General features: G+C 40.9%; 1 protein-coding gene across 1 annotated transcript in view; it reads right to left on the minus strand.

Moving 5' to 3' along the window:
* The window catches only part of NBAS (NBAS subunit of NRZ tethering complex), a 3380746-nt gene that overhangs the window by 2109645 nt on the left and 1255161 nt on the right, over window positions 1-15940 (minus strand). Inside the window, exon 23 of the mRNA XM_044064792.1 lies at window positions 14371-14524. Within this exon, the coding sequence (XP_043920727.1) occupies window positions 14371-14524 (154 nt within the window). The remainder of the gene's footprint in view (window positions 1-14370; window positions 14525-15940) is intronic.

Below are 15940 nucleotides of genomic sequence, written 5' to 3' on the forward strand. Positions count from 1 at the left end.
ACTGGAAACAGTTGCACAGCTTGTTACTGGGTGTGATACACTAATGGTATTGGGCTTGTATACTGAAAGGCATAACAATATGGCAAGACTGTTGCATTGGGGGTCGTGCAGGCATTACAATACTGAAGTAGCTTAGAAGCACTGGAAACATGAGCCACAAAATGTTACAGAGAATGATGAAGTTTATATCACATGGGATTACCCATTACCAACAGTTCAAAAAAATAGATGCAAGAAAACCAGATATAGTACTCAACGAAAAGAAGGCAAAAGTAGCAATGTTCATTGAAATTGCTACACCCACTGATTACAGTCTTATGTACAGACAAAAAGTCATAAAATATCAGGATTTGCAGGCAGAAACAAGGGCAATGAGGAAGAAGGACAGCAATACAGTTCCAATAGTAGTAGGAGCAATGGGTCTCATAAAAAATTATTTACAGTCGTGTTTAGATTTGCTACCAGTACATGTAACTGCATATGACTTGAAGAAAGACTCAGTTTTGGTCACATTGTGGGTGCCACGAAGAGCACTTCTGGCTAACATCAAAGACTGAATCAACACTAACTACTTTCACAAACTTTAATTATATTTTGACTTAGGAATGGGGTCCATTCCTGTCATGGTATTAGAAACCCAAAAGACTTGAAGAAATTAAACGGAGGAAAACATCACAGCAGCTGAAAAAGCTAGATTAAACAGAGGATAGACAAGTTTTCTACTACTCTATGTACAGTTGTGAATGTCCCCTTTCTTCTTCTACACTGTCAACAGAATTATTAATCTCTAGTCATCTGGAATACGCCCTTCTCTCCATACTGCAGTGAGTATTCCCTGGAGCCATTTCTCCCCTAACACCTTGATCGCATCTGCCACGACCTCATTTGAGCCTGCTGCTTTCATTGACGTAATTTTCCTTAGAACTGTTCTTACTTCTTCTAGGGTTGGTTCTTCTTCCTCTTTCATTGCAAGGCTGTATCTGGGCCAGTATGGCATAGCCAGTAACAACAAAAACTTTTAGAACGACGACTCGGGCAACAAAAAGTAGGAAGTGCTGTTGTAAAGCTTAGGGAGCCTATAACAGGGAAAATACCAAGAGATCCTGTAGAGGTATTTGAAATATTTCAGAAATGCTTTTAAAGTCTGTATAAAACAGAGAAATCTGGAAATCAAGAAAAGGTACACATCGAAGTGTTTATGGAAGAATGAAATATGCCAAGGTTAGAAGTAAATGAGGCTCAATTACTAACATTTAGGATAGGAGAAGACAAGATTAAAATGGTGACGTATAACTAATTCACAGGAAAGTCCCCAGGAATAGATGGGGCTCCGGTGGAAGTTTGGATACTGGATGGGAAAAAACTGATAAAGACCTGGAAGGTTTTGTTTAACAGTATTTTAAGAGGAAGAGAAGTACCAACATCCTGGAAGAAAGCAGTGGTAGCTGTAACACCTAAAGAGGCTAAAGATCTATCATGTCCAGCTTCATACAGGGTTATGTCTATAATAGCAAAAGTGATCCCACAATTAATAGATATGGATCAATGTGGTTTTGTGGAGGGGAGGAAAATATATGACAACATTAACAGAGCCTTGATGATCCAGAGGGAAGCAGAATGTAAGAAAATACCACTGTTGTCCGTGGGTCTTGATGCAGAGAAAGCTGGAACTTTATGAGCAGGGCAATGGAAGCACTGCATTCTGTTATAAAATTATAAGGTTGATTAGGATATACGAGGGACTGAAGGTGAAAATTAAAGTGAGTGAGTTCCTCTCTGTTAATTTCTGCTTGAGCAGTGTGACCAGGCAGGGGTGTCCCCTTTCCCCTATGTTACTTGCATTATATTTAGAACCACTGGCAAAAAAAATAAGGGACTCAAAAATTCAAAGATATAACTGGCATGGTAGACAAGAAAAGCTGGCTCTATTTGGAGATTATACTATTTTATACTAGATAAAGCCAGAAAAGGACATTTCAGTTTTTTAGAACATTTTGAGACAGTTTCAAATCTTTTTGGTATACAAACTTAATGAAGCTAAAACAAAGGCAATAACACTAAATTATGTACCCAGACATGATCTGGTTCAGCAATATCCATACTTATGGGGACATGATAAAATGAAGTACTTAGTAGTATGGATTAAAAATTATGCTGGTGTGGCAGCTAAGGATATGTGGGAAGAGACTAAACAAAAGATAAAACAAAAACCTGAGAAACTGGAAGCTCTGTTATATGGATATGGATAGTAAGATACAAGCAGTTAAAATGTTTTTAGTCTTATACACAGGTCAAGCATATTTTTATCAAACAGAGGAGTTGTGGATAGCAATTAATAAAGAGCTAAAGGATTTTATCTGAGAGGGGAAGATGGCAAGAGTCAAGTGGGATTAGCTGATTCTTCCAACAAAACAGGGCGGTTTGGGATTACCCGATTTGAAGGGGTATTTCAGAGCTACACAGTTAAGGCTCCTATACATAGCATAAGCAGAAACCTATAGTTCAAAGTGGAAAGGGATGTTGATGAAACATGGGGAAGCTTAAGAAACAAAGAGAGGCTGGGATTTTGGATGTACATCTTTAAGGAGAATAACAATAATCATACAGAATATTATATCAATAAAGTAGCAGAAAGCATTCTAGGAACTAAGCCAGCACAGGAGTGGAGAAAGGAGATTCTGCTGATAGGGATGACTGCAATTAGGGATACAGACAATGGGCAAGAGGCGAATGGAATTTATTAGGGAATACTGGCAAAGGAATCAAGATATTGGGTGCAAATAACTAGACAGGGAAAGGTAATGAAATGGGAGTATAGGCAAAGAGAAAGAAATAGGGGGTACTAAATGAAAGGACAGGACTGGTAGAATGTTTAGTACAATCCAGAACAGAAGCTGTTGTTAAAAAATGAATAATTAGTAGAGCATATAAAATATTGCATGATAACTACAAAAATCAATCAGAGGTTAGAAAGAATTGGAAAGGAAGACCGGATAAGCAATTCACAAAGAATAAATGGGGGATATATGTATGTCTCCAAAATATGCAGCAAAATCTAGAAGATTAAGGATTTTTGCTTGGAAATATTTACATAGGTATTTTTATACCCAAAGTAGACTCCAGAGAATTGTTCCTCAGGTAGACAGCAAAAGCTGGAGGTATGATGGGGAAGAAAGAACGTAAAAAGAAAGTGTTTCTGGGAGTGTAAGGAGTTGGCAGACTTTAATGATTCCCTGCAGACTACTCTGTCAGAGATACTGGGTGACCAAACTGGTGTATCTAGCGAAATGATTTTTCTGAGCTATGACACACAATTGGAACTGCCTAGATATAGTAAGGCCTTGCTGAGTCTAATTATGGTGGCAGCCAAAAAGCAATTATTAGAAAATGGAAATCAAAGTCTAAACCAACTGTATCAGAAGCAGTGAATAGAATAACAGAGATAAAACAACTGGAACTGTGATCTTTAGAAAAGGGTAGGAGCAAATTACATTGGAAAAAAATGGGAAGTGTTACATACAGGGGAGGAATGAGGTTTAAAAGAACGCAGGATCTGAATGAGCTATGTTTGACTGACAATGATTGGGTAGATTATAAGTGGTGTATAATGTTTGTAACTAAAACTGTCAGTATGGCTTGTGATGTATAATGCTTGCAAATTAGACTATGTCAGTATGGTTTGTTTTCATTTATATAAATCTAGGATTGCCTATGACATACATGATAATTTAATAAAGTAGTTTCTTGTTAAAAAACAGAGATGTTTTCTAAAGTCTGCTTCCCTCTGGATCATCACTGTTCTATTAATGTTGTCAAATGTTTGCCTCTCTTCCATAACACCACACTGAACCATATCTATCAATTTTGGTAACACCTTTGCCATTATTTTAGCTAGTACACACATAAACACTTTAAAATCATGGTTTGAAATTTAAATGAACCGAATGAATGAGATGAACTTAGGTCTGATGGGTTTTCACATCTTTAGGTAACACAGTCATTGCAGTTTTCTTCCAAGATGTTGGTGCTTCCTTCCTTTCAAAAATACTTTTAAGTAAAATCTTCCAGATCTTTATCACTTTCTTCCCTCGTAACTTCCAAACTTCCACAGGAATACCATCTGTTCCTGAAGACTTCCTGATGACTGATTACAAATCATTTTTTATCTCATCTCCTCCTACCTTAACTATTAGTTGTTGAGTCTCATCTACTTCTAACCCTGGCACAATCAAGTCTGCCATAAATATTTCCATTTGTGCTCTTTCCTGATCTCCACATTTTTTTGTTTTATATAGAGTTTCATAACATTTCTGAAACATCAGGAAATATTTCTGAAACATCTCTAATGTTCCTCCATGATCTCTGGTTATATTTCTTTTTACAGCTTCCTAAGCTTGGCAACAGCCCTTTCTATTTTCTGTTTCATATGTATTGTGCTTAAAGTTTTTGTGTTATGGAGTTAATATGAAAAAAATAGTTTAAGAGAAATCTTTCTAAACTCATGCATATTATCTAGATAGTCCCTTATTTTATCTTTAGCACTGTGCATTTGTGCCTCTTCTTATTCTGTTCTCTATATTCTGCAATACTTTAACCTTTGTCAACCCCTCAAAGTAATTCCTATTACTTCTTAATCATATCTCTCTTTTATTTCTACCACATTTAAACTCCATTTTCATTTTATCCCACTCACTAGCTACAACTTCTAAAATATTTCTATCTTTAATAACAACTCTTGAATAATTTCTACTACCCGTTCCTTAAATTCCTTTTTTTTTTTTTTTTTTTTTTAACAGTTAAGTGGGAAAGTGCCAGTGTATCACTTTTACTTCATTACCCTGCATTTTTATGTTGATTTGTATTGGTGCATGATCTGAAATAATTATTGGATATGTATGCCAAAGCTTTCAATCAAATGCACATGTTCTTGTGAAATATAATTTCTATCTAGGCTAGCCCAGTTACTGTACATTGTGGAGTAATATGTAAATTCTATACAAATTCTTTTTACTGAATTCACATCTTCCATACGAATATTTTCATAAATTTCTTCAGAAATCTACCTCTTTTGTTATATCATCCCCTTCTGCGTCATCCTCACTATTGCAAAAAAAATTTCAGTCCCCACTACTAAAAAGATTCCTTGTTAAAAGCTGTTTATTTCTCCCAAAAAATTCTAATGCTCCTTAATAGCAGTTACTTGGTAGACATTAACTGAATTTTACCCAAAATGACAATTTCACTGACTGTTATTTCTCAGTATATGCTTTCACACTGGGAGAGGTGTAATTAGGCTGTTGGTCAGTATACAGTCATTTTGGAAATACAGGCTTTTAGTATTGCCCCCCCCCAGCGTTTAGTACTGTTGAGTTAAAGTGAGATATGACAATCTCATCATTATTAATTTTACCTGTGGTTCAGGACAGGCGAGATAGTTGTTTGCACTGTATTCTTGCAAAGGATAGCTCCACCACCTGCTTTTTTGTTTAATCTGTTTATTCTAAGAATGTTATAGCGCGGTAGAAGAAATGTTTTATCTTTTAGGTCAGGTTTTAACCAGGTTTCAATTGCCACCATTACATTTGGTAAGTGTAAACATGCATGGACTTCATGGATTCTGTTACAACTATTTCTGAGCTTTAAGTGACAGAGGTGGAGACCACTGAGATTTGCTGAATGTGTGGTACATGTGTTCTAGACTGCACTTACTGGTGCTCTTAAACTGTGGGGTGATTATTTGTGACAGGGTTGGGCGAGTCACACCTTAGTTTTAAACTACAAAGGAATGATGCTTTAGAAGGAACAATTTATATCTCGATTTACATTTTCTACTTAGCTTTTAAATATGAGCATGCTTGTTGTATCATATAATATAGGGGCTATGAAAGAGTAAAGCTTTGGTGTGCTGCTTATAGGTGAAGTAGTGGACAGTTTGGTATAGGTCAATGGGAAAGTGCTTACAAGATGTAATGTAAATTAATAGGGAAAAGTCTGTGATAAGTAGTGGAAGAGATGACTGCATGATGTCTGACAAGTATCTGAGAAATCTGAAGGGAAATAACTTGGTTGAGAAATGTGAGGGGTGGGTGGAGGATGAGTGGTACCTGCAGTACAAGCTAGTAGAAGGAGCGACAGGTTGGAAAGGATGCCTGAGATGGTGAGGTATATGGAGAAAAAATAGGTACAGAATGAGAGCGTGTGACATGCTACAAGTTTTGTGGGGGCGAAGCTTTAAAAATATGGAATAGGAAGTGGTGTTAGTTCTGGAGTATTTAGAAGGTCAAGGTGGGAGCTGATTCAACTGATTTGGGGAAATAAGTTATAAGGAAGAGAGAAGAGGTACCAGCTGGTGGGATTTAGAGCTGGTTTTTGAAATTACACGAACAAAGGGGGGGGGGAATTTGGTGTTGGTTGTACTGCAGAGTAAAGGAAAGAATAGTTGGGGTTGGAGTAAAGTATATTGCAGATTACAGGAAGAGAGACGGAGGATTTGAGGCTTGTTTGTTGGAGAGTAGAAATAATAATAGTTGGGGTCTGAGTGAATTTATTTTCAGGCAAGAGTAGTTGATGGATTTGTTATATTTTGGGTTGAGACTTAGATTAGGCATAACTGCGGTGGTGGTGCTGCGGTAGTGTTGTTGCTTCACAGACGTTGCCCGTTCGATTCTCAGTTAGACCGTCTTCTGTGTGGCGACATACATGAATGGGCATTCCTTCTCTGAAGGTTGTGCATTAGGCCCGGCAAGCCAGCACGTCAAAATCTACTGCCAATCATTAGTGGACCAGACTTCCGCTGTGGCGACCTCTAATCAGGGAAAGCCGAAAGAAAGAAACAAACAAACTTAGATTAGGCATAAGATGAGTGAGTTTGATGCCAAGGATGTGAAAGACAGAGGGTAGTTCCAATACACAGGGAGGGGGTATTGAGTAGCTGGAATGTAGGAATGAGGTAGTACAAATGGAAAAAGGGCTGAATGTGATTATTTCCAAATGATTTATGTGACAGCATGTATTTTAATGCGACTATCATCACTTAGTTGAGCTGGGGAGGAGTGCCTGGATTACCTGCGAGTTATTAAAAGGTTTGATTTTCATTAATGCTAAAGACATGTTACATGGTCAGAGAAGCAACTAGAAAGATGTTCTAATGAATTAGAAATCTGAACTATGTAATTAAAGACCACCTTAACAAAGTGTAATCTATCATTAAGTGAATCACATAGGTTTTGGGATACTTTTGCCATTCCTGTAGCTCCCAATAAACTGCATAATTTGCCAATGGATATTTTGTCTAGGGTTAAAAAAAAACACCCTTTTGTAGCATGTTACCTTCTATCTGCATTGCCAAGGTATGAAGAGACCTTTTGTGGGGTGATCCATGCAGCCTTACTTGCCACTTAGAGGACATAAACAGTGTGGAGGACCACTGCAAGAAGAAGCTCTGGAAGTTGCAGTTATTCCAGAAAAAAGACTGGGCTATGACGAGCACTACATCTTAATGGCCCTTCACCGTCACCTCTATGGTGATCCTCAAAAGTACACTTAATTACAGTTGTCTGACAGCAGAACTATAGATCTCAGCACCTTAGTGGTGTATCTTAAATAAGAGAATCATAACAGAAGACCAGTATGAGTCCTCTGCCTCTCCAGCGTTCCCATCTGCTTTTAAAGCTTCGGATGTGAATTTTGGTCTACTTGCAAGAATCCAAAGTCTCTCCGAGCTAGACTGTGTATTTTGAAAGGAGCCTAACATTTTGGTCTGATATAGCCAACCAATGAAGGTTTTACTACTAACAGTCACTGAACCTTCACTGATTCATCTGCACCACTTGCAGTAGAACTACTGAAGGTAGTAGGAAAAAACATATCTGTGAGAAAATACTGATAGTTCAATAATGTTCAGTGACACTACAGCATGATGACTTGAAAAATGACGATAAAGAGCCACATGGTCATCATCATAATTCTACCATTACATGAAGGATGGCCACGAGTTGGGCTAAAGTACAGTTTTGTACCTACCATAAATGTAGATGTCCGATAGGTATGCAACTGCAGTCCTGACATATGGGTTGTCCTGCCTCAGGCAGCCCTTCAGTCGGCCGGATTCCAAAGTCTGGGTCCAGCGTCGGCTGATGTCGCCCCCTCCCCGACGTCAGAGCGCCTGGGGTATAAAAGCATCAGCCGACGCCATCTTCTTCAGTGTTTCTTGCCCCAGATGCCAGGTGCCCTCTAAGGAAGGCTAAATTCTGAAAATAGAGAAAAAATTCCAGACAAGTACAACAACATAAAAACAAATACACCATAAAAGATTACCCCAGGTAGCTAAAATGAGGGGTAGAAACCCAAAAGAATACCACAGAGGGGTAGGTGGGAGGGAAAACCTGACTGCAGTTGCATACCTATCGGACATCTACATTTATGGTAGGTACAAAACTGTACTATGTCCTTCAAGGATGCAACTGCAGTCCTGACATATGGGTTGAAAACCATAGCCAACCTGGGGGTGGTAGGCACTAAGACAAAGATGGTGTAGCTAAAATGCCCTGCAGGACTGCAGAAGCAAACCCTGATCTGGAATATAAAGGCAGGTGGTAATGTTTGGAAAATGTATGCACGGAGCTCCATGTAGCAGCTTCTAAAATGTCCTTTGTTGCCACTCCTCTTAAAAAGGCTGTGGAGATGGCTGTAGCTCTGGTGGAATGTGGCCTGATGACAGCTGGCACAGTTTTTCCATGAAAAGAGTAGCAGAATCGAATGCAATTTCCAATCCATTTAGAAATTGTCTGTTTGGAAACTGCTTTTCCCTGCAATCCAGCAGCGTAAGCTACAAAAAGCTGGTCAGATTTTCTGAAAGACTTTGTTCTGTCCAAGTAGTAGCGCAACTGTCTGTGTATGTCCAAGGTGTGCAGAAGTCTCTCTCCTTTATTTTGAGGTTTGGGAAAGAAGGTAGGCAGGTGAATAGCTTGATTCAGGGACACCCTGGATACCACCTTTGGCATGAATGACGGATTGGTTCTCAAAGAAACTCTGTCCTGATGAAAAATGAGAAATGGTTGTATTGCCATAAGGGCCTGTAGCTCAGAGACTCTTCTTGCTGAGGTTACTGCCAGAAGGAAGGCTGTCTCCCAAGACAGAAATTGCAACTCTGAAGATGCTGCTGGTTCAAAGGGAGGAAGAGTTAATTTTTCCAGCATGAAGTTGAGGTCCCATGCAGGCACTGGTGGTTTCCTTGGAGGGTTGATGTTCTTTATACCTCTTAGAAACTGTCTTGGCAATGGGGGAGAAAATACAGGCGGATCAGTGTTATATTTGGCAGATATTGCTGAAGCATGTATTTTTATGGAAGAATATGAAAGGCCATTGTGGAGCATTTCAGCCAAATATTCTAGGATCTGTGGAATGCTCATCACTGATGGGTCTTGACCCTTTTTGCTGTTCCAGATAAGAAATCTCTTCCATTTTGCTGAGTATGTTTTTCTAGTGGAAGGTCTGCGCGCCTCCAGGATGATATCTTTTACCCTTTTGGAAAGCGTATCCCGAGGAATAGTCATGGAATCTTCCAAGCTGTCAGCTTCAATGTTTTCAAGCTGGGGTGTAGTGTCCTGTAATTGTGCTGTGTCAGAAGAAGTGGCCATTGAGGAAGGAGCCACGGATTGGTGTGTGACAAGCTCCATAGCAGTGGGTACCAGTGTTGTCTTGGCCAGTCTGGAGCTATCAGTATGACTTTCGGTTGCTCTGTCTTGATCTTTAGTAACACCTTGGTCATCAAAGGAAGAGGTGGGAAGGCATATAGTGTTAGAGAGTTCCAACTGAAGGAGAGAGCGTCCACCTTCCATACTTGAGGATGGTATGTCCTTGTGCAAAACTTTTTCAGATGGTGATTGAGGTGGGAGGCAAAAAGATCTATGTCCGGCCTTCCCCATGCTTGAGTTATTTGTAAGAAAATGTCTGGATGCAACATCCATTCGTGTGGATCCATGATGTTTCTGCTTAGGCTGTCTGCCAGAACATTGTCCTTCCCTGCTACAAACTGGGATTGTAGCTCTATTTTCAATTGTAGGGAAATATCCCAGAGATTCATTGCCAGTCTGCAAAGAGGGTAGGAATGGGTACCTCCTTGCTTGTTTATGTACCACATAACTGTGGTATTGTCTGTCTTTATTAGTAGAAGGCCCTGATGCATGAACTTTTCGAAGGCCTTGATTGCATGTATCACTGCCAGCATTTCTTCTTGGTTGATGTGCAGGTGCTTTTCTTTTTGTGTCCATTGTCCTTGAATGCATCTGCCCTCCATGTGCGCCCCCCATCCATGGTCTGAGGCATCTGTTGTTATGGTTTGACTTGTATGAGGCTTGCTGAAAGGCAGACCTTTGTTTATCTGGCTTGCTTCAGCCCACCACAGAAATTCCTTTTGAAGGCATGGAATGAGTGGGATCAATGCTTCCAGGCTGTGGCTGTTTTGAGACCATAGACTTTTTAGATACCATTGCAGTTTCCTCATATGCAGCCTTGCGTGTGGAATCAGAAGAATGCAAGATGCCATGAAACCCAGGGCCTGCAGGATTTTCCTTGCAGTCATCTGGGTGTGTGTTGCCAATTTTCTGAAGTATTCTGGTAGTTGTTTTTGTTTTTCTTTTGTCAGAAATGCCATCTGGGTGTTTGTGTCCAGTGTGGCACCCAGAAAAGGTATTTGTTGGGATGGTACGAGACTTGATTTCTGAATATTGACCGTGTATCCCAAGGCCTGTAGTAGGTGAATGACATAGTCCAAGTGTTTTAACAAGGCTTGTTGGCTATCCGCTTGTATAAGGCAGTCATCCAGGTAGGGGTATATTTGTATCCCCTGAAGTCTGCAATGTGCAATTAATTACTGATGCCAGGCATTTCGTGAACACTCTGGGTGCAGTAGATAAGCCAAAGGGCAATGCTGAGAATTGATAATGCTCTGAGCCTGCAAGAAATCTGAGGTATCTTCTGCAACTTTGTCTGATAGGGACATGCAGGTATGCCTCCTTGAGGTCCAGAGTTACCAGCCAAGACCCCTTGCCCAGCATGGGAAGGAGTTGCTGTAAAGTCAGCATTTTGAATTTTGGCACAATAAGGTAAGTATTCAGAGCGGACAAGTCCAGAATGGGTCTCCATTGGTTTTCTTTTCTTGGAACAAGGAACAGTCTTGAATAAAATCCTTGGCCTTGTTCTGCAGAAGGAACCTTTTCTATTGCTCTTATTTGAAGGAGGTTTGTTATTTGTTTGAGTGCCTCTGCCCTTTGATTTGGTGGCAGGTTTGGCCTGCCATGTCTTGTTGATAGTGTATGAAAATGGAATCTGTATCCTTTGTCTATTATGTCCAGTATCCATTTGTCCTTTGTAATATTGTGCCAATTTTTTGAGAATAAAGATAATTTTCCGCCCAAAGGTGCTTCTAATTGAGCCCTGGATGGCGGAGTCAAAGCCAAGTCATTGAAATTGACCCTGCGGAGCAGTGGAAGGTCCTGCCCCACCTCTCTGGTTCGGAGGCTGCCATTGATGTCCTCTGTAGGAGCCTCGAGTTTGCCCTCTACCTCTGCCACGTCTGTTTTTGCCTCTTTGAAATTTGTCTGTGTCTGGAAAGGACCAATGCTTAGAAGGCCAATTCCTGCTGAATCTTGGAGGCTGTACCTGGAGGAAATCTTTGAATGTTTGCACTGATTTCGCCTTTTCCTCTATTTTCTTTAAAACCTCTTGTGCAGTAGCACCAAATAGCTTATGTTTCTCTAGTGGTGCGTCCAAAAGCTTAATTTTCACATGGTCTGGCAATGTTTGTTCCTTTAACCAAGCATGTCTGTGTATGACCGCACCTGTCATTGCTGCTCTACATGAAGCTTCCAATGCATCATATCCACACTGAAGGAACTGGTTGCTAACCTGCTGAGTATTATGAACCAATTCCTGTAACCCCTTTCTATCTAATGGTTCAGGGGAAGCCAATTTCTTTTGCAAGTCATCCAACATGTATTCCTGATACTGAATCATATGAAATTGACAATTTAATGCTCGCATAGAAAGGGTGGAAGATGTATATACTTTCTTGCCCCACCTTTCTAAAGCCCTAGAATCTCTTTCCGAAGGAAGTGGATTCTTAGCAGTAGTGGAGGAAACCCCTTTAGGCCCCTGAGAAATAGTTTCAGGGTCAGCAGTATGGCCCTTGTACAGAAATTGATGTGTGTCTGGGACCCTGTAGTACCTGTCTGGCTTGACAGGAGCAGGGGGAGGGAGTCAGGGGAAACACTAGATTCTAAGTACACATCATCTAAAGCATTTAAAACTGGAGGAATAGCTAAGGGTCTATGCTGAGGTAGCTTTAAAAATTCCCTTAACCTTTTCCTAGAATCTGAGTATTCTTGGCCTTGCCATTTGAAGTGCTCCCTCATGGAATGAAGCGTTTCCCCAAAGGAAAATTCCTCAGGAGGAGAAGCAGAGGGAATGGATTCCTCCGCATCAGAATCCTCGTAGGGCAGGAAGACCTCCTCCTGGTAGTCTGAATGTGCAGAATCACCCGAGGCCTCATCGGAGGACTGGGGATCTACCTGCTCAACCCTAGGCCTCTTGATAGAAGGCGGCTGAGAGCCTCTTTCTGGATGTGGCTGAGAACCCCTAATTAAAGAAATAAGGTCCTCAGCTAAACTTAAAATTTGAGAACCAGAAGTGGATCCCAGAGAAACAGATCTTGGAGGGAGAGACTTAGCCTATTTGGCAGCCTTAGCACGTGTGTAGGCCTTAATGGACATAGACACTGGAGGCCTGGCAGCCCCACGTGCTGGAGTAGTCTTATCCACTGAAATGGTGTCAGAAATATCCTGGGCTACGGTCTCAGAGGGGAGAACAGAAACCGGCACCGAGCTGGCCTCCGGTACCGAAGTAACCGGTGGGGCGGTGTCGTCGGTCTGTAGCGGTTGTGAAACCGGCTCAGAAGAGACCGAGACACTCATGGTAGGCCTAAGCGTGGTGTCGGCCGAGACTGCGGACCGCGTGTGTCGGTCCTTATCCTTCCGTTTTTTAGGTAAATGTGCTGTCGGAAGCTCCGACGGCATAATATAACAGAAATCTTCCCCAAAATAATCCTGTTCAAACTCTGACCGACGCCTAAAAGTGCGTCTATTGAAAGAAGCACAAGCTGCACAGGCCGAGAAGTTGTGTTCTGGGCCTAGGCAGGGTAAGCAGTAAGAGTGGAAATCCTTATGAGGTATTTGTTTCCCACAAGTTAAACAATTATTAACTTTTACAGTTTTATCTGACATCGGCTGAGGCAAGAAAAGGTCCCCAACGGGGTACTTAGCTTTTTTGAAGACTTCAGTAGCTGAAAACACAGGAGCTGGTCGACCGGCACTTGCGAACTGCTTCTGCTTTGGGCGCCGCGCGGCAAGAAAGACTGAAGAAGATGGCGTCGGCTGATGCTTTTATACCCCAGGCGCTCTGACGTCGGGGAGGGGGTGACATCAGCCGATGCCGGACCCAGACTTTGGAATCCGGCCGACCGAAGGGCTGCCTGAGGCAGGACAACCCATATGTCAGGACTGCAGTTGCATCCTTGAAGGACATCCTGTGTCCACTGTAAATGGGAAGATGGAAACCAGGATATGGTATGAGAAAAGCTGTATAAGGTCTAATGCTAAAAATATCAACAGACTGGAGAACACCTCTTCAGATTAATGGTGCAGTCCTGTCAATGGTGTGAGTGAGAGCTACTTTTTATTGTCACACAATGCTCTCCCAATGAAGAAAGGTACCCTCTGATGTTTCTTCCCAAGGGAGGATGAAAACAACCAGCAATTTTTATCCTCTTTGTGAATCAGTCCTTCAGTTTTTCAGCACCTTCACCTAATCAGAAAGGGTGGTCTTATTAAAGTCTTATCTTTTTGTCATGATCGAGTCATACAAAGAAAAAACATGAAGAATGCCTGTCTAGTCTGATCTTTTGCACACACATGCATTAAAGTCCATAAGACTTCTCCAAACCCTTGCTGAAGCAATCAAAAATGGACCAAACATGACAGAAACATTACGTTTTTGAAATGGCAGGAGAGAAATGAAACAGAATTGGTAAGGTCCTGGATGATGGCTCACTCAGATAAATTTTTTTAAGACTCCTCCTGTCAGATGCTACAACCTCACATACACGTCTGTGCCCCCCCCCACCAACACCCACCACACACACACACACACACACACACACACACACACACACACACACACACACACACACACACACACACACACACACACACACACACACACACACTGCAGAAGATTCCTGTCAAATAAAAAAAATAAGAACTACTGGATGAAATTGTCATGAAAAAGATCTAAAAATGTAGTTCTAAATCTTACCTGTCTGGAATTGCTCTCAATCTCTTCTGCCCTGTTCTGATACCAGTCTGCAAGTAATTCTACTGTTGGGTTAGAAGTTCTATATTTCAAATGTTTCTTCTCTTCTTCATACAGAAATGCTGCTTCATCCAGGGGGTTGGGCTCAATTATTTTTCTGCACAAGACAAGACAGAGCTAAGTGATAATATAACAACAATTTTCTGATACTGATCTTATTTACGGAAAGCAAGTTGCTGAATAATGTGTTAAAGTAATAACTGACTGTCAACTCGAATCTTAAACAAATATTCTGATATAAAGTATTGTATTGGAATTCATCTATTAGTATTTATTAAGTATCTAAAAATCAACACTAATTTGGAGAGCTTTATAAGGAATTAAAAAATGTTGTAAGCAGAGAAATAACAGACACATTACTGTATTTTAATTTGTGAAAAAACTCACCTTGATGAGTCCTACACAGTTGTATTTATGCCTCTTATCCAATCATAACCTTTCAACATTTGTCAGCTCTGGAAAATGTATTTTGTGACAGCACATGGTGCAAAGTCGCATGCTAACTAGATAATTGAACTTTCCACCACAACATGCCAGTTTGCCCCCAGCCACTAGTAACTGAACTTGCAAAATGGGAAATTGTAAAAGATTTGACACCTGCAGTGCTAATACGTAATCTACACATACATTTGCCTGACTTAAAGGGAACTCTAAAACCTGGGTGGGTGGAACAGATAGTCACACGAGGAGGGACAATGGAATAATCTGTGACTGAAAAGGAGGGTCACTTCACAGATTAAATGATACATGCTGCATCTAACATATGGGATCTTCTCCCTTATAAGTCCTAGTGGCTAGAATGAATCCCAAGCAGTAACTGACGAGGGTGGAAGTTTACAGAGGATAATTCTTCTAGGACCAAGATTCAAAAGTTTGAATCCTTTACTAGAGAAGTACTAAAAGAAGACTGAGTCCTTGAGCTTGTGCTCATGCAACAACGCTTGTTGAGGGAATGCATAAAACAAGCTGCCACAATGCAGATGACTTCAGTGGAAACAGTCCTGAAGCAATCATCACAAGAAACAAACCCTATGGAGTGTCTTCTAAATACGGCATTCTCCAGTGGGCAGTTAGGTGACAGATGGGAAAAAACGTTGCAGTAAGCAGTCCATTTATTGTTTCTCAGCTGAACATTTTTCACTGTCTGGAGAGAGGAAGAGAAAAAGCCGGTCTGGTTTCCTAAACTAATTTCACCTGCCTCACCCCAACTGGCTAATGTATATATTCTACATCCCCTCTTTTCTGTGGATTAAACAAACTTCAGCATAACAAAGAGCTAATCTCCCCCTCAAAGATAAAATCATAGTGCCACACAAATTATCTTGTATATACTGTGACCACCCCCCACTGGACCAATAATCAAGGAGCCTCAACCCCACCACTGCCAACAAATGGAATGTCCCCCACTGTTGCCAGTGGTGAGGATTGAGGCTCCTTGATTACTGGTCACATTTAATGTGCAGTGGTGGATTATTCACATCACATTTGGTGGCAGTGGTGGGATCGCCACATC

This window comes from Protopterus annectens, chromosome 1.part0 (genome assembly GCF_019279795.1).
Source record: "Protopterus annectens isolate FY-2018-M chromosome 1.part0, PAN1.0, whole genome shotgun sequence".
NCBI lineage: Eukaryota > Metazoa > Chordata > Ceratodontiformes > Protopteridae > Protopterus > Protopterus annectens.